We start from the raw sequence: 19,877 nt of genomic DNA on the forward strand, positions 1-19,877 counted from the left end.
CTTTGTAGCGATATTTGGTTTTAGCTGCTGCTTCCTTTTTTGTGTTCTTTTAATGTTATTTTGTTTTAACACAAGCATGTGTTAAATTAGTTGTGGCAGTTGCACCTTCCCCCCGCCCCACGCCCTGAGAACTGGTGCGGCGGTTGCACTGGTAGCGGCACATCCCCCTCTCAGAACTGGGGCCTTCAGTGGGGCAGCTAATGGCTCTTTGTGAGACCCGGAGTCGCTGGGCAGGGTCGTCAGCAGAGGAGGGGCCCAGAGCGCCCACAGCCCAGAGAAGCCCAGAAGTTTCTTGAAGTCCCACACTTGGGGGGCGGGGTGTAGAGAAGCTTCTGGAATGCCCACAGCCAGATCTGAGCAGACTATAAATGGGGTTCCCGCCGGCGACTCCCCTTTGTGGTCTCCTCGGAGCTGTGGGTCTGCCGTGCTGCCGGAGTCCCTCCCCTTAGACGGAGAAGCCGTCTGAGGTAACCTCCCGGGATGGGGAGCGCCTCACCTCTGCGTGTGGGTGAGTGATAAATTACTGAATATATGCTTGAATAAGTCCTCGTCTGGGACAGACGAGTGTGAAGTCCTGGCCACAATAGGCTAGTGTTCCTCTTTGTGGGCAAACGGGGGCAAAGAGGGCTCCGGTTTTGTTTTTTTGTGAGTGCGTGTATGCACACTGTGGATCCTCATTATTCTTATCTTTGCTGCATCCCAAATGATCTCCTAACTTGATACCCGAACCTGTATCTTATGTTACAGAGTGCTAGCTAGTTGTATAAACCCTGTTTCTAATCGGTTTATCGGCGGTGCTTTTCCGGCCAGAATAAAGTTTAATTTTGGACCTTGTAGTCTGCCGAAACTTATTTGGGGGTGCCTCTGTGACATTATTGGAGGACTATGAAGATGATGAGGGATCTGGAGCATCTTTCATTTGAGGAGAGACTGAACGCTGGGTCTGTTCAGCGTGGAGAAGAGAAGCTAAGAGGGGATCTCATCAATGTTTATAAATATCTCAAGGGTGGGTGTCAAGAGGATGGACCAGACTCCTTTCAGTGGTGCCCAATGCTAGGATGAGGGGCAATGGGCACAGACTGAAGCACAAGAGGTTCCATCCGAATATGAGGAGAAACTTCTTTGCTCTGAGGGTGTCAGAGCCCTGGAACAGGCTGCCCAGAGAGGCTGTGGAGTCTCCTTCTCTGGAGACATTCAAACCCACCTGGACACATGCCTGTGCCATCTGCTCTGGTGAACCTGCCTTAGCAGGTGGGTTGGACTGGATGATCTCCAGAGGTCCCTCCTAACCCCAACCATTCTGTGATTCTGTATCTCTAAAATACAGAGGCTGTCGAAGAATTGAAGGAGATACCCTGAGAAAGCTAACTGCAGTGCTAGTGCGGTCTAACTTTAGGAATTAAGTCTAGTGATCTTTTCAAAGCTTCAGCTGTTGCTTCTGAAAGCCCAGGGTCATGGGCCAAGGGACTCGGAGCAGCCACAAGGAGCTGACTGACAAAACAGGGCCGGGCTTTATGTTGAAGTGCGTGGCAGGAGAGCGACAGACAGACCACGGTCAGAAATTGAAGTGGGGAGGTTCTGGCTGCATAAGCCGGGGCGGAGGGATTGTTCCTGATGAGAGTATGAGGCAGTTGAGCATTTTTGTGACAGGCTGTAGAATCTCCATCCTTGGAGGCTTTCAGGTCTGAACAGGCAGACCACCGCACCTCCTTCAAGTAGGGCCTTGTACAAGGGACTTCTGGAGGTCCCTACCAAACCAAACCATTCCATAATCCTGCGATTTGATGGAATATGTTAAAGATACTTGTAACTTGTTGAGGATTATGTGAAAATGCTGGGTGGAGCAGGAACCACACAAAGTGCATACTTGGCAAAACTGGTCTGGAACACAAGCCCAGTTTGTTTGTACTGGGAGTCCTTGATCCTGCTACGTGATCATGAGCCACATGTTCAGTTTGACTCAGTTTTATGATGAATATGTTTCAGACTTTTACAATTTGAAAGGATAGAATGGCATAACTTTATTTATTCCTGATTTTCTTCAGCATCCAAAAAAATAAAGCAGGGGCGGGAAGGAGAAAAGTATTTATCTTCATTAGTACTTTTATAAAATGTGGAGAAAGGAGTTTAAGAAAAATTACTGCGTTCTACTGAGCTAACACTTCAGCTGTCTCCCAGATTTTCTATAGACTTATTTGAAATGTTGGAGCAGTTGGCAACAATCCTGCACTTTCATTCAAATAAATATATTGTATTTATTCTGATCTACCACTGTACTTGATGAAAATGTGTGCCTGACTGTGTAATGGTTGTAAGCAACTGTTTTCATGGTAGAGGATTTGTTCTGAATAAACAATTACTGAAGCACTTGCTTGGATGTACTTGTTTTTGCAGCGATCCTACTAAGGTCTCAAAAATATCTTACTTTTGGTATTTTAAATACAGAGTTTACTATACCAGCTACCTAGAGAGAGAACTGTGGTGCTGGTTTTGCATTTTGTGCTTGCATTTGAGTTGTTGGCCGTTTGGGGTGACAACACGTTCCTTAATGCTGCATTACAGTAAATGGAGCCTGTCCAGCTACATGAATTTGAGGTGCAGGGAAATGCTGAATGAGGTGCTGCTTCTCTGATAAGTGTATGTAAAGCAAAGAGCTATAAATTTCCAGGAATATTCAACATCCTCTCTACAACTAGTAATTTAAGCTGAAGTGGGCTTATCATGGGGCTATCATTCTCAGAAATATATCATTTTCAGAATTAAGTTACAGCTAAATGTACGAAGTAGACCATTCTCTAATTTGCTACGACTATTGCCTGTGTAGTCTAAGTAAAATTCTGATATTAAAAAAATGTAGTTGAAATTTCTGCATTTTGCTGTTTGTTTGGAACACAAACTTCAATATGAGAGAATGGCTGTGGCTGTGGCAACAATTTTGTTTTCCCCCCACCACGTTTGTTAGCAAAATGAGTAAAACTGTTTGTTGTTGTTGATTTTTCCCCTCAATTTTAAGATAAGCTCCACTTTTTGAATTTGAAAATACCGAGAATTATTTGGTTTGTGTCATGTTTTATTGTTTCATTTTTAGCTATTAAGTGTACCATCTTGTTTCTTCATAAGGTAAAGAAGAAATATCAAACATGCAATTGTAAAATGTTCAGATTTTTTTTTCTTTTTTTGTAGTCTTCCAAGCAATCAACTGTTTAAAGCAACTGGGAAATGTGTAGGAAAGACTTTTATCTGCAGTTCTGCAGTCTGTGAGTTCTCGATGCTTTCCTGGGGATGTACAGAACTTACCACAGTATAAACTTGTTAGACGCAAACAGAACAGAGGAGGGAAGGTGATTCTTTTCACTATTCCATCTCAATCATCATACTTGATGGTTAATTTATCACTAATGATTTTTAACAACACGTCTGTTTATATTGTTTATATTAAACGCAGGGTAGTTTAGTGCCATATGGTAAGAGAAAAGACTGACTTAAGGAGGGAAGAACATTAGAAGACCACGTTTAGGCCAAGCAAATAAACTGTATTTGACTTCCAGCTGGCTTGAGAAGCTACATAATCACAGGTGTAGTCGGTAACTGTTAAATCTTAGCGTTAGCATCTTAAACAGCTGCTCTCTTGGTAAATACAAGAACTACAACTTTTGGTTTCATATAATATGACTCTTCAAGTGAGTGAGTGCAAAGAAGTTTTCTTCATGCTTTTGTAATGAAATATATATTTCCCAGTTGTACAGTGACAGAGAAAGAGATGGATTTTTTTTTTTTTTTTTCCTCTTATGATGCTGAAGACATGAAATAAGAATTAGGGGAAAAGGTCAAATGTTATAAATTTATTTTGGGACATATATATTGCAACCTCTGTGGAAGCTTTTGAAAATTCAGGCAAAGATCAATACACTTCCAATAAAACCTTTAAACTTCCAATAAAACAATATTTTAAACATTATATATATATATATTTATATTTTTAATTAGAGGGATCATTTTTGCAGGATTTTCTGGGGTTTTTTTTATACTGCATTCCTCTGACATAGCTCTTTCCAGATTGAAGGGATGCAAATGAGGTAAGAATTAAGGCAAACCTAAAAGGCATGCAAATGAAATACATTTATATCCACTGACAATACAAGCACGTGTGTGGATCAGACTTAAGAGCTGAGGAACCCTTCCCCTGTCTGTCCAGTACTACTTTACAGCAGAATGGTGACATGATTTATAATAAACAGTTAACATTACCATGGGAATTCAGTGTCACTAACATTACTCAGTCTAGGAGACACAGAGCTAGCATCAGTAAAACATGAACAATAAATAATATAATTCACTGCAGCACAGGACTGCTGCACAGGCTTCAGAGGAAGAGGGTTGTTATGAAATGACATTGCACACATCACGTTGTGGCAGTTTATTTTTATAATATATACTTTTAAAATTCTTTAGCAAATGACATTCTCATGCACACAAGTGTTTCAAACACAAGAAGCAAGTCCATTTATAGGTAGTCCAAGCAAATTTTTGTGTGTGTGGAAATAGCTGCAAACTGAATGGAACATTAAACTTCTGTGCAGTCTATGACGCATCGTACACCAGCTCATTTCTGAATGTCACACTGCAGGAGTAATACGATGGACGGATCGCTCTTTGCAGCTTCTTTGAATTCATCCAGTGTGATCTGGTCGTCTTTGTTCTTATCCATCTTGCTGAAGATCTTGTCTACCCGTTGCTCAGGCGTCAGACCATCCTCGTTCATTTTCATCATTATCACGGTGCCCACCATTTTGTAGATGGCCTTTGGAAAGAAATCAAATGGAAAATTCAACATACGAATTAACCTCTTTTTTTTTTTTAACGTGATAAAATTCTGAAAGATATTTTAGCAATAAAATGATTGCCAGTTTCCCTAAAGATTTCTTTTTTCTTTTTCTCTTAGAATCCCATGTCCATATACTTAAAACAAGGAAGGATGTGTTTTACGTTCTTTAGATGTACATTTAATTTGGTGGTTGCGTTGTGCATCCTAGAGTGAATTTCTTTGGCTTACTGGTTCACAGTGCAAAGCTGCTGTAATCTGTTCTCTCGACCAACTGTTTTTTTCAGTTTTAGTCACTCCACTGAAATATTTCACATAAATTCTGAATAATCTTTTCTGAAGTCATCACATTTTAATAGTTTTCTATGTGTACATGTGAGCAAAATCTGTTATTAACTACTGTGGCGAGTGGCTGGCAGGTGATGAGGGTGATAAATGTCATACTTCCTGTTCGATGCTGTGGTCATCTTGAAGCGCATCTGTGAGAGCTCACTTGAAATAGTGTGGTGTTATCCCTGTGAATTTCTGTAATCACCTAAAGCTAATCTCCAGTAAGGTTTCAGCTACTTGAGCTGCAAACCAGTAATTTCATGGGTGTCAAGTGATTTTGAGATGGGCTTTGTAAATCCTTTGCTGTGTTGGTCTTACGGTTAATCTGTTCATCAGGAAAAAAAAAATACCTCTGGATATTTAAAAGCTTCCATGCACATGCTCTCTGCAATTCTCAAGATTACATCTATTAAAATGTTAGTGTGCTTGCACCACTGTATAGGATGAATGTATATAATGTGCGCTTTTAACGATGCAGTACAGCCTCTTGTGTGCTTAAAATCTAAAGGGTACGTGAACAAGTAATCAAATTTCATGAACGTTCAGACACATTATTTTGGAGCGTCAAATTGATCTCACCTCTATAATCTCCAGCATTTCCACTCTTGTAATTTTACCATCACCATCCAAGTCGTACATGTTGAAGGCCCAGTTCAGCTTTTGCTCAAAACTGCCTCGCGAGGTGATGGACAGGGCACAAATGAACTCTCTGAAGTCGATGGTCCCATCTCCGTTTTTATCAAAGGTTCGGAATGCGTGCTGGGCAAACTTCGAAGCATCTCCATATGGGAAGAACTGCAAAATAAAACAATAAATAGAGCTGTGGTCAATGCAAGGGGGCAAGCGATGTGCCTGCCTGTGAAATACTGAAGTGAGGCATTTAGGAAGAGTTGCTGGTGGGCTTTGTGTGGAAGTTACAGTGTAACGATTATTAAAAACTCATTTCTACAAAAATCTCTTAGTTTACCGCAAACTGTGTTACAAGTATATTTAATACAAATTTAAAGCTGAATTAACTAGCAAGCCTTAGAATGAATTTGGGTGCAAATGGGAGATCATATGTAGTATTCTCTGACTATGAAATACAACAACCACGGTGCATTTTAACAATATTTTTACTGCTTGGGAGTAACCAGCCCTTGACATGTTGCAAGTGAGTAGCTGTGTGGGCTTGCTGTTATACAACCTCAGTTATTTTAAAAAAATAATCCACACGTAGCCTAAAAAACCCAGGAACTTATGTTCTCATCTGCCAGCCAACATCACACAAGTACCTAAGATGAGAACTGAGATTCAGTTAAACAATACAAAGCAAAGCTTTTCAGGTTTGCTATCTGTTCTCAGTGAACACCACAACTGACTGTAGCTTAACAAAATATATAAATGACCATAACATGTAGGCTTTCAGCTGATCTTTTTTCCCCTCGGGAAATGTATGATTTAAGACATTTGAGAGAGTAGTTATTATTTTTGTGGCCCAGACTCAAGAAAACATACCTCTTACGAAAGGGAGTTTTAAACCAGTGCTGAAGTCCCATTGCAGTGCAGGGACTATATGCGGATAATGTTGTTTCTATATTCACAGCACAATTTTGTGGAGGTTTTTGTGCTCCTGAAATATATATTACTCCCAACCTGAGATCCATCTCATTTTGTGCTTTTTTGAATTCCACTTCTAAGTATTGCATTTAATAATGTAAGTTTGAAGGGAAAAGACTTCAGCGGCAGCCGAGGAAGCGGATCTGCCTTGTACAATTTTCCATTTCCCCATCCAGAGCTCTCACTGCAGGCTGGCGGCTGCTGTGGTCAGCTGGGAAAGCTCTTGAATAATATGCTCAAATTTCATACGGGGGATCTTCGGGATCTCATGGCACATACAGAAATGAGCGCTGGTAACTGGCTGACTACATACAGATGTAGACCATGGCAAGCGTTTGCTGCTTTTCCTTTGAGGAGGCCAAATGACCATTTGGATACTGTGTCTTGCCCTAAAAATGCAAACCATGGTGCGCAGCAGGCTGCTTGCACTACGCGGCCATGCAGGTGGTCTCAGCAGTGCCGCTGCATTGCCGAACGCGTCCTAACCTGAAAGTTCCCTTTAAACTGACTGTTTGCTCTGATACCAGCTTTTCAGATGCAATTCTGGATAACCTTTGCATTGCTGAGGAGGTGCGATGCAATCGCTCCTCTGACTCAGTGGCGTTATATCAGTAGTATATATTCTAGAGAGACCAGAGTTCAATTTGCCTACCTCCATCCGTTCAGAGTATTGCCCTGTTGTGAATTACCCCCAAAGGGATGCAAATCACTGTATTATCCTAGAAGAGGTATCAAATATGCTCATCTCGCTTCCCAGGTATCTTTTTGGGAAGATATTTGAAGGCAGCGTGGAGGCATCAAGAGACAGAGACACTGCACCCCTTCCAGTGGCATTTTGTCCAGGTTAACATTGCTGTTAAAATTGCTTTTTTATGGGTCAGCATCCACCTGCTACTTCTGTGCCCTTTCTCCAATAGCTGAAAGAGGCATCTGGTGTCACCTTCTCCTGAAAATGTAACTTACGTGCCTGTACTCAAAGCAGCCGCTGTTTCTGTTTTGATAATCCAAACTGACGGAGCTGTAAATACCTCAAGGTACTGTTGCAGCTTTTTCTGTACTTTCTGGTTTTTGACCTTTAAAAATTTTTGGGCTCTGGTATGATAAGCATGGTTTGGCTCGTAAACACGTACAAAGATACATGGATTCTCTCATACCATTCAGGACTGCAGCGACCGCAGCTACCAGACCGCACTGAATTGCTCTTGGAGCGCAAACCTCAACCTTTTGTCAAAGCAAACTGGCTCTTTGGGCTCAAAACCCTACATCTGGTCACGTCAGAACAAAGTTATGTGAATGTTATTCAAAACCTGAATGTTATTTGCAGGTTACTGAAAATCCTGCTCACAGCTTTCTCTTCATGATCTACCTTTTCTCCAACTTCTGTATCAACTGGACATGTTAATCTTGGTGATATTTCAGGTGTGTGTATATAAATGTATGTACACTTCCACAGATCACTGCAGAGAAGTTAAAAAGTGGCTCCTGTGCCCTGTTGCTCCTCCAGGACTCCACTGCCCACCCTTTCTATTTCTTGGGAGCTTGCTGGCTGTTTAAAGCCAAAAAGACAATTAGAATAATCTCTTGCTTTTTAAATCTGTACTGATCCCTGTCTCATGACATATAGGTTACAAAACGAAATTCTTCAATATTTTACAGTCTTCCAAGGGTTTTGGTTAAGAGCTGAGTATCGCTGAAGATGCGGCCTGATCGGTACGTCTGTGACTGTCACTCCGCAGTGTATGTAACACAAAGACAAGTGGCCGGAGGAAAATGCCATCGTCCTTTTCACTGTCCAGAGAAGAAGAACACGTTCACGTGCTTTCTCCTCTGATCCAGACTGAGAAATGTTACGAACGTACTGGTGGGACCAAAGAACTAAAATACAATGAAGAAGCTCACCTGCAAAAATGGCTAAGTGGCAGACACCCAGAAATACTCAAGAGCCCAAGACTGAAGCGGGGGATCAGGAGGGGTCAGTGGCTACAGATGCCAAAGACCATTTCTAAACTATTCTTGGGGAAACTCAGATCATTCGGTCTCCCACCAGAGGAGCATAAGCAAGCCGTGCCTACCTCTCATGCCACTCGTACCATTAACCTTATGTAGAAGGGAGAAAAGCATCCTAATTTTTTCATCACGGACAAGACAACATTTTCTCTTCTGAGGGGAGAAAGGTGGTGACACTGCTCAGAGCTAAACCTCGGCATTTACAGCCTAGTGAGGTAAACAAATAGAACTGATATTTTTCTTTTTTTTCCCCTTTTTCTCTCTGTTTGCCTCTCTCTAGGGAGCAAATGCAGTAAAAGGTCCTTTAGAGACTGAAGGCACTCTTCTCCAGTCTGTACCTGCCGATTTGTATTATTTTTAGCTCAGAACAACTAAAAACATTAAAACAGTGTCAAAACTTGTTTAAAAGCCTACTTGAAGACTTCCATTGGCCTGTTTTGAAATGATTTATAAATAAGAAATGGAGTAAAAGAAACCCAAAACAATTACAGAGCAAAATAAGCCAGCTCTGGTACAACATTATTTGACTATTAAACTACAGTGAGGCCTTAGCAAGGTGTAAAGTCCTTTTTTTCCATAAAGGCACAGACTGTTAACTACTACTTTAATCCTAGTCTGAGCCAAGTGCAATGGGAGACAGGGATCACTGGAAGAGAAACACCCATTTTTGGCAGGGAGGATACGAGGGTAGTTTATTTTGCCTCATTTGGCCTCTGGCATGAGCTCAGTGAATGCCCCAAAACAAATAAAGAAACACAACTGGGACTTTCAGTGGCTACAGCCACTGGGCAAGTCACTGGGTTCTTCAGCCCCCTCTGCAAACCCCTGTCCAGGTGATCGATCTACCTATGACAGCAACTCCTTTCCTTGTGCTGCAACGGTGCTACTGAGAAGTGCCCTCTCCACACCAGCATTCTCTCCTGCTTTACTCTTTTCATCCAAAAAATCAAGACTTTACCTGCCTGGGCTTTTTACAGCACTCGGCTCCACGGGTGACCAAACACTGGTGACTCCTTTGTTTCTGTTTCTCTAGTCTCATCTCTTGCTTGGCCTGTGTGTTTTCTAACTGTTAGATCAACATGCTGGTGCGTGAGGAAAGTGTCATCCCTACAAACAACTACCAATTAGGAAAGGAAAAAGGAAGAGAAAAAAAAAATCTCTCTTATTCTGCTTCTAAATTTTGGAGAAGATTGTCTTAGCTCCCCAGAGTGTTTCTGGACACCTTTCTGGTATATGGGGAGCTTTCAAGGGTCCCGGAGTATCTAGCGAATAGCATCTGCAAATTGTACATAACTTAATCTTTGGGAACTGATCAAACCTCTAGAAATATTTATCTGCTTGGCTGCAGATGCTTTAGCATCTTTGAAGTGATGCTGTTCACAGGCAACTCTGTGACCAACTCTGTTCCCTTCATCTTTGGGAGGTAGTTATTGAAAAAGCATAAAGCATATGCCAAAGCACATGGCTAAAGCTTTAGCATATGACTAAAATATAAAGAAAAAACCAAATGCGGAAGCAATACATTTCCCTTAACTCCCTAGTGGTGGAAGGGTCCAAAAAAGAAGGGACTCTTCTTCGTTGATGGGGTGGGGTGAAGAGAGTCTACAGACAGGCCCGAGAGGTACTTTGTGTTTCATGCGATGTTTTATCACGTTTGAGATGCATTTCTATTCAAAGTGAAATTCTGCTATAAAATGGAGAAAACCAGATTTAGAGTAGTACACAGGAAACTGAACGTGCTGCCTACACATGCCCAGGTGACAACTCGCGCACGGATGTAAGGTCACAGCGTCCAGCGCCGAGGTGGGAGCTGGAGGAGAGCACAGGAGGTCGGAGAGCAGGAGGTGGGATGGACCTCCTGTATCCCAGGCTTGGAGAAGGTGGAAGAAGCAGCTGCCGATTCCCTGAGAAGCCGAGATGCCCCGTTTGGGGCTCAGCCCTGCCTCACTCTGCCAAGGGCTGAGGCAGTGAGGAGGGACAACGGGGCACAGCCAGCGCCAGGAGCAGCATGAGCCTTGTTGGGGGTCAGCACATGGAAACAAGCCTAGAAGTTGGCTCCCATGGAAAACACCTTATGCAATTGCTTCTGTCACACTTTAGGAAGGAGTTACTTACTCCTTTTTTCTATTTCATTAGGGTTTTCTTCCTTCCCTTTATTCGCTAGGCACCCAGTTCATCTTCATGAGTGGAGAACCTGAGCACTTTGAAAATCAGAAAGATTGGCTGCTGGTAGAAGCTCAGACAGGTACTTTCTATAGCAAAACTCTTAAATTTGAACCCAGATGCTGATAGCTGCTGATCAAGCCCCATCTTGCAGATCCTCAGAAGTGAGAAGCCCTTTGAAGTGTATTTGCTCAACAACTGTAGCAGCTGTTACCCACAACCTCTTCTGTAGAGAGACCAAGTTCAGACTTGAGGTTTTATCCCCAGCTTTGTATGTAGAATCATAACCATTTGGGTTGGAAGAGACCCTCAGTATCATCGAGTCCAACTGTAACCTCACTCCAGCACTAAACCATGTCCCTCAGAACCTCATCTAAATGCCTTTTAAACACCTCCAGGGATGGTGACTCCACCACTTCCCCGGGCAGCCTGTTCCAGTGCCTGACGACCCTTTCCATGAAAAATTTTTTCCTAATGTCCAGTCTAAACCTCCCCTGGAGCAACTTGAGGCCATTTCCTCTCATCCTGTCACTTGCTACTTGGGAGAAGAGACCAACCCCCTCCATGCTCCAACCTCCTTTCAGGCAGTTGCAGACAGCGATCAGGTCTCCCCTCAGCTCCTGTTCTCCAGGCTGAACAGCCCCAGCTCCCTCAGCCGCTCCTCATCAGACTTGTGCTCCAGACCCCTCACCAGCTTCGTCACCTCCTCTGCACTCTCTCTAGTACCTCAATGTCCTTCTTATGATGAGGGGCCCAAAATGCCACCAGTCAGACACAATCTCGCGTTCTGCAGAGCCACAGCATTAAATCTGTTCGAAACTACAGTCCATGAATGCTGTGGATATTTTAACCACAAGATAAAGCTGTGGCGATATTTTGGTCGCTAAGGGGGTTGCCTGCGATGACTGGGGAGCAGGTTGCTACTCGCTAGCTTTTCAAGATTACAAAGGTCTGGGCTCCTGCCAGCAGTACAAACACAGGAGTCCAGGAGATGAGAAAAAAAGAATACAATACTTTTAAATTCTTTCCTTTAGAAAAAAGAATGGTAACTTACTATAATGTACTATGCTCTTGCACTTTATGTGTGAAGGCACGACAAGGAGACGAGACGTACGGGCTGTGACCGTCGGGACCTGTCGGGAAGGTTGCGCCGCTCTAGCACGGGGTGACCTGCAGGGCTGTGCCTGTGCCTGCCAGCACCTCTTTGTACAGAACTGAAAACTAATGTAACGAGAGCATAACCGCAGCAGCACAGAGGCAGAGCCGGTACGTTTGTCCTTCTTCTGGAAGAGATTTGACTGCCTTGGGAATACACAGTTCAAGGGCAGGTCAGGACAGACACACCTTTAGAATAGATAAAAATATATTTTCAAGCCTTCCTGAGGATGTGTGGATGAGGAATGGATAAGGCACAACATGCCCCTCTTATTCACGTTACGTCTCACCCTCACTCTCCAGAGTAATGCCAGTGAAAGGAATGTGAAAGGGTGTGAGCTGCCTCCCGGCGCAGCGCTGGAGCGGAGAGGGCTGGCGGAGAGCACCCCGCCAGGGGTGCTGGGGACGGTGGGGAGGGACCAGCGGGACAGGGCGAGGCCAAGCAGGATGGAGCTGTGAGCAGGAATGTGCACAGCAGCACCCCGGATCGGTGCCGTGCGTCGCTCTTTGGTCAATGGCGAGAGGCTTCTCCGAAGAGCCACCTGAAGTGGTCAAATTAAGCGTCAGAGGCTTCTCCCTTGACTGGCTGCAGAGGGAGCAGAAGAATAATTAAGCTTAAATTGCATTTTTTTTATTGAAAAGCAAGTCTTCACAGTTCCTAGGCCAAGAGACTTCTAGTCCTTGTAATTTTCAGATTAGGCCTCTACCCAGCTATCTTTCACATGGTTTTGGCCAAACAAATGTTTGTAGTGCTTTCCTGCAAAACAGGCTTTCCAAAATCACCGCAGTGGGATGATGCAACATCCTTCCCCTGCTGAAAGGTCTCAGGTTGGACATGGCAACTCCACACTCACTTCCCTCCCTTATCTGAGATAAATCGAACAGGCAGCTCAGGAGAAAGTGCCAGCTACAGCATAGTATGGGTCAGGGAATGATGAGTTCCCAAACTGGGAACAGCTTCCATGAAATAATATTAAGGAGATCAGAAAGAGAGCAAACTTTTTAAAAAACAAACAAACACCACAAAAAACTCAACCAAACAAAAAAGCCACACCAAAACGAAACAAAACCACGCACACATAAAAGGCTACCAACCAATCAAATAAACAACGACAAAACCAAAACAAAAACCAACCAACCAAACAAATACAGCAACATCAAACCCACAAACATACTAGTGGCTGAAGAGCTCCTTTAGGAAACAGAAGATTTGGATTCTAGCATTTCCCCCAATGAATGTATTTTAAAATCTACTTTAACTCAGATAATTTTCACAGTCCTCCTTTCATCTCATCTGGATCTTAACCACTATGATACTATGCACAATGTATATTATTAGCAGTATGGGCCAGCGCAAAGAATCCAGTTATTTCAGTGGGTTTTGAATTGAGCCTATGATCCTGCTAAACTTGCAGGCATTTCCTTACCACTTTCTAGTTCTGTCAAAGGTTATTCCTCAAGTTACTATTCATTGGACGAGACCTTTAATGAACTGAAACACATCCAAATGTTATTCAACTCCAGACCCTCAAGGGCCTTTAGGAAATCAAGGCAAAACCTACAAAAGGACACAGGCAATGAAGGGTACAGAGCAGTCGTCTTCATAGCCAGGTCTCTCACCGCTTTAAGTTGTCCAAATGTTTTAGCTGTGGATTTCCAAAGGCTTTCCTTGGAAATCTTTTCTGTCTAGACTTTGGAGATCCTGCTCCCAGAGACAATTAACCACCCCTTACTGTGCTGAAGTCCTTCTGTGGCTCCTATCCCCAACTGCCCTTTTAATGAAAAGCATTTAGATGCATTTAGATAACCACTGAGGATCTGAGTCTCAGAGCGCTCCGAGGCAGAAGTTTATTGCAGAGACATAACAGGCCATGAACGAGCACCCAAGAATTTGGCTCCACAGAAGCAGAAGTAATTTCAGCAGCTATGCACAGTTCCATTAACAATTCAATCAGATGTTAAGGGATTCAGATCCCAGAGATGCAGATGTTCTTGTCCTGCTCCCGGCTCCCAGACACGGAGTAGCAGCACATCAGCACAGAAAGGCACACCACATGCCTTTGAAAGGTCTGGGGCCATCTTGTTCGTATGCATTGAAAATAAAGTGAGGATTACAATGATTTAATGTCACTACTGAAATTCCACGGGCTGGAACTGGACCATGTCTCTACGCTGTGCTAGAGATGGGATGCTGCAATAAATCCAGACACAATGTTTAGATGTGTCATGAACATGGGACCTTCTCCTCAACCTTCTCCTTATCTTCTGTTCCTCCTCACCCTGCATTATCATTCTGTTATGCAGAGAAATCCTGGGAGAGGTCTAAAAGCTCTCTCAGTATCTCACCCGCAGCTACAGCACTGGTGCCTCTGATCCCCAGGTGAGCTGAAGCAAGTGCCACTCTAACGGGGCCAATGTGGATCCTGGGTCTCTGCTCCACCACGGTACAGCCGGAGGAAAATGGGCAGGTTGGCTGTATCTTCTGGGTTAATGATGCATGTAAAAACTGCCTGGAATAGCAGCAGGGTTTTGTGGAAAATACTTCATAGCCGAGAGCCTTGCCCAACCACATCTTGTGTGTATCATCAGGCTAGTCAGCTTAATTTTTTTTTTTTTTTTTTTTTTTTTTTGCTAAGCTATTTTTACTTTGCAGATGAAGCTGGAAAAAGCAAGCACAGTCCTAACAAACTCTGTTCATGGTTGGTGAATCACATTACCTCTGTCTTCCTATCATGGTTTAACCCAGCAAGCAGCTAAAACCACATACACCCATTCGCTCACCATCCCCACTAAGTGGGATGGGGGGAGAATCGGAAAAAAAGGTAAACCTCACGCGTTAAGATAAAGACAGTTTAAATAGGACAGAAAGGGAAAATAATAACAACAATAGAAAGAACAATAAGAATAAAAACAATGATAATAGTAATAATAAGGGACAATAATAAAAGAATATATAAAACAAGTGATGCACAATGCAATTGCTCACCACGAGTCAGCTGATACCCAGCCAGTTCCCATATAGCGGTTCCCCCAGCCAGCTTCCCCCAAAATAAATACTGAGCATGACGTCATATGGTACCGAATATTCCTTTGGCCAGTTCGGGTCAGCTGTCCTGGCTGTGCTCCCTCACAGATTCTTGTGCACCCGGCACAGCGTGAGAAGATCAAAATCCCTGACTGCTTAACAACAATTAAAACATCAGTGTGTTGACAACATTATTCTCACACTAAATCCAAAACACAGCACTACACAAGCTACTAGGATGAAAATTAACTCTATCCCAGCTGAAACCAAGACACTTCCAAAATACAAATAAACAAATACTGGTACTACTGTGTCAGAGTTCGTACCTTTTGAAACCCAAGCTCTTAGGCACTAATGTAACCCAAGAAACGGCACGATTATCAAAGCAGACAATGATCTTTAGACTGCCCATGTGTAGAACTGCAGCTTCTGCTGATGGAATATGCAAAGAAGCAACTGCATCAATGTATTCTATTCGCTTGCACATTAATATAGCTTCACCACTTCAGAAGTCAGATTCATTTTCTGTTCTTCCTATAGCCGCCTTAACTGGGAGCAAAACATAATCATTTTTCCTGTTTCTCCCTCTTCTCCCCATCAATCTTCAAAGGGTTATTATCTCCTTCCAGCTTGTCATACATGTACCAAAGAGCTTCACACCCAAAGCATGTGAGTTCCTGCCCAGTATCTGTGACAAAGGCCATTTTCTGGCTCGACTCTAGCCTTCTTATTATGTTTTACACACACAAAAAAAGACTCCATGAGACTGAGCCATTGGAAAAACGCAGGTTCGGAGCCTGCAATACCACAACCTTGTACTGCAGGTCTGCATGGGCTTTACCAGCCAGATTCTTTCAGAGCAATTGAGTTCTTCTCTCGAGTCAGCCAAAAAAAGGAGTCTGATTATGTTTTGCTGACTATCAGAAAAGAGATTACCCCATAGGATCACAATGGATGAATCTGGGCTTCAGGCTGACAAGATAGAGACGTGAACCTTTCAACACTGGCAGAATTCGTTGCTGCTAAGCAGAAACCAGCACAGTATTTTCTGCAGCAAGGTGAATTAAAAAAAAGACATCAGGGTTTAAACATGAGTTGCAGAGCAGGAATGATACAGAAACATGAGAAAGAACCTTATACACTGTCCCAGAGCTAATATTCACAGTAAAAGCCCTCCAGCCTTTTGACTCCACAGATTCTGAGTCTGATAGAGCTGCACTCTTACGCACACCTGCAGTAAAAGGTATAAATGTCCTACCTTAGGAAAACAGCCTCCAGCCACCTGGTTTCAGCTTGCTGGAGGGTCCCAAGGCAGTGGGCACCAACCACAGCCATGGGTCTACAGGCTTCAGCAGCAGCTGAGCCATAGGACTGAGCCTCTGGAAAGGATCACCTTGAGGACCACCAAAGACCAGAGTCTAAATGACTATTCAGAACCAGGTCTCAGTTCTCCACGTGCAAATTCATGTGATGTCCCCCACCTCAGAGGCACGCTGCGAGGATAAACGCAACAGAGGATTGCAACTATTTCAGATACTGCTGCAGCAGGAGCCGTAAAATGAGCAAGAACTGGGGAGAACTGCCAAACCGCATGGATGTTTGCTGCTTATGTCTCTGCTCAGCAGCTTTAATGCTGTGAACACATATGCATACAAAGACACATGGGGATGCTCATAAGCAGCTGTTTGCTCTTCAAATAAAGAAGAAATATTTAGAAGAGCCAAGAAGTCTAATTTCTCCCCTTTACGGGGAAAATTCACAACTTGGAGGCTGAAGTGGGATCAGAGAAGAGTCTCTTGTCTTTCCCAGACCTCTAAGGACAGCAACTATCTCTTACATTATTTTTAAGGACTAAGTCACCCTGTCTTGCAGATGTTTTTAGCCACTGCAGAAATACCCATTTGAAACATACGGAGAAGAAATACAGGAGAATTTAGGAGCTGACCTTGAATTATCAATACCAGTTGTGTGAGACATGGGCTGAGAGACCGGAGAACAAGCACACACCACAGGCTATGATAAAGGAAGACCCACAATTAAAAAAAAAAAAAATCTACAATCAGAATACTCTAAGAGGTTGGAGGAAGATGGATGAGGAAAGAGAAGCTGCACTTCTTCTTAAACATCCATCTGGCAGGGTCCACCTCTAAAAAAAACTTTAAAGCTGAAAAGTTAATCTCTATATTCACATTTGTGGGGAATTAGTCATTAACTAGAAGGAAATGAATCGATTTTCAATCTCAGCTTTTCTCTGATTAGATTTGGACAATAAGAAACTTAATTGAGCTGTGGTAGTGCTACAGGTCAAAACACTAGCAGATCAGTTATTACTCAGTGCTAACAAAAAAAAATCTTCAGAGAGAATTGTTGTCAAAACAATTAGTATTACTAGTGCACAACACCACCACTACCGCTGATTAAATGTTGTTTCTCTTTGATCTTCCTTAACTGAGCAGCAGCACTGGAACACTTTATTTGTTTTAAGTTTGGCAGAGTCTTCCACTACCCCAAGGTCAGCGATAGCACAGGGCTGTGACAGTGTCAGGATCCTGCTGTGCTGTAGCTATGCCCCAGCCTAATTACAACATCCTTTTTCTTGACACCATGTTATCTCTTTAGGAATCTGGGAACATACCAGATGGAGAATACACTGATCTGGGACACTTTTTTTTTTTTTTTTTTTTTTCCCCCCGTTAAAGATCATCTGACTCCATTTCATTTCTGAAAAAGGCTTTATTTTCCCAGTGAGTTTTTGGCTCCAAAGGTTCAGAGTATTAACTTGAGTGCTGTGCCTGCTGTGTTGTAAAGTCCTTAGTGCAAATTTCCCCAAAGAACAGGACTATAGAAGCATCAGTAAGTGCTATTTCCAGCCAAAAAGGAATTTGAAACACGAGTCACTGAAGTCTGAGACAACCATCTTACGAATATACAAATGGAACTGCAGAAAAAATGCTTGTGCCTGAAATATCTGACTGTCTCATATACTTACGTAATACGTCTTCCTAAAATCCTTATACATATGGAGTTGTTATAGCCCAGTATTGCAGAAAGGAAACTGCAGAAAGAGGAGGAAAATGGCTGTAGCTGACAGTATCAGAGTATCAGAGAACTGAGGATTTGAACCTCGAGATCTCAGAGAGTCCTTCTTTTCCCTGTTGTCCCGATGCATATACTATTGAGTTTTATTTTCGGTACTGAGCTTCAAAACAATCCAACAACTCACAGAGGAACTACACTAAAATGAAGTTTCTAATCATTCGAAACTGGAAATGGGTCCACATTTCTACATGCTGCAAGGTCTGTCTTGATGTTTTTCTTCTGCAATGAAGCTGTGAGCAGATAGGTTTTCCAGTTTCCTTCTGAAAATTTTGTACAGCCCTACTTAGGAGATCCATCCATCTGTAACACTTCTGTTTGTTTTTATTGAGAATAATGAAAAGGGACTCTTTTAGAACAGTGCAGTTTTAAGAATCCAGCTTTGCAAGATTATGTATTGTCTTCCATATCTAGGCTTTCTTTAATAACACAAACCTTTTGAAGGGCTGATGTCAAGACTTACAAGCCAAACAGTATATAAAAAACTTTGAAATACGAGGATCCTGATGCAAAGGATCATGCACACATATCTACGTGTATAGGGAGTGGACTACATCAGTTCTTGCTGAGCAAAAATGTCTTGGAAGACAACACTCTTGAGCTCACTGACTTTAAAAAAACCCCACAGTTTTAATTACATGAAGTGTTGTTGCACATTTGTAGTCCCATGTGAATAACAGTATTATTATTGCTGCTATTGAGTCACGATATCTAGGAATTTTGGCTGAGCAGCATTTAGATAAAAACTAAAGCTCAACAGAGAAGATAAAGAAAGAGGAAAGACTAAATGTCAGTGCAAGAAGCCTGGAAGACTTTTCTTTGTGACTTGAATCCAATGGATTTTCCTGAGGGTGGGAGAGGGAATGACATAGCCCATTGTGGCACCTTTTGGGAATTACGAAGACATGTGGGCAGGTCTAGAATAAACCACAGGTATTCTAACAATGGCAGCTCTTGAGTACAGTGTCTCCTTTTCTATTAGCTCCAGAGATCAACTCCACTAAGGAGAAGGGATCTTGAACAAAGACCTTCAAAGGATGAATGGAAGGATGTAAAGGAGCATTATATTCTCATTCCATGTCTAAAACGGTGCAAGACGGCAAAATCCTTTTTGTATACAAATTATTTTTTTCCATCATTCACGCTCTTTGCCATCTGTAGAAAGAGATGTAGAAAAACTCCCAGTGGGCCATATGGATCATGGCTGTCCCACAGAGATGCCATCCCCCTGGATATGCTGTTGCTGTGCCAGTACTGATTGTGCTCATGAGCCAATGTGGATAAAATGGGGATATTCATGCCAGTGATACTTAGTACTAGATGTTTCCCAAAGGTGTCTCTTTTTTAGGCAGTTGGCCAGCTAAAGAACACAGTATCATCCCACAGAGTAGAGCTTCTCCCCAGTTACACCTTTCCTACTCCAATCAACTCCTGGGGGTGCAGACTTTTATGAGACCAGCTTAAACGAACTGGATGTTTGGAAGGGGAAAATTACCCACAGATTCTGTTTGGTCAGTACTGTAACTTTGTATTATCACCTTCCAGTGGGTTTCTGTGGCTTCATCCACTCTTTCAGGAATCTGCCACAATCACAGAGGCTTATTTTAGAGAAATCTGTAAACCTATTACTTTAAACTGGAATATGTTGTTTGCTGATTTAAAGCATTGCAAGAGAGAGGC

At 42.7% G+C, this 19,877-nt stretch overlaps 1 protein-coding gene across 4 annotated transcripts in view; it reads right to left on the reverse strand.

Annotated features, from left to right (window-relative positions):
- Positions 1-3,898: 3,898 nt before the first annotated feature.
- The window catches only part of VSNL1 (visinin like 1), a 97,365-nt gene continuing 81,386 nt past the window's right edge, over positions 3,899-19,877 (reverse strand). For all 4 annotated transcript variants that reach the window (XM_065631652.1, XM_065631653.1, XM_065631655.1 and 1 more), the window contains 2 exons: positions 5,732-5,947; positions 3,899-4,801 (listed from right to left, as the gene is read on the reverse strand). In XM_065631652.1, coding sequence (XP_065487724.1) covers positions 4,604-4,801; positions 5,732-5,947 — 414 coding nt within the window. In that variant the 3' untranslated portion in view covers positions 3,899-4,603. The remainder of the gene's footprint in view (positions 4,802-5,731; positions 5,948-19,877) is intronic.

This window comes from Caloenas nicobarica, chromosome 3 (genome assembly GCF_036013445.1).
Source record: "Caloenas nicobarica isolate bCalNic1 chromosome 3, bCalNic1.hap1, whole genome shotgun sequence".
Taxonomy (NCBI): Eukaryota; Metazoa; Chordata; class Aves; order Columbiformes; family Columbidae; genus Caloenas; species Caloenas nicobarica.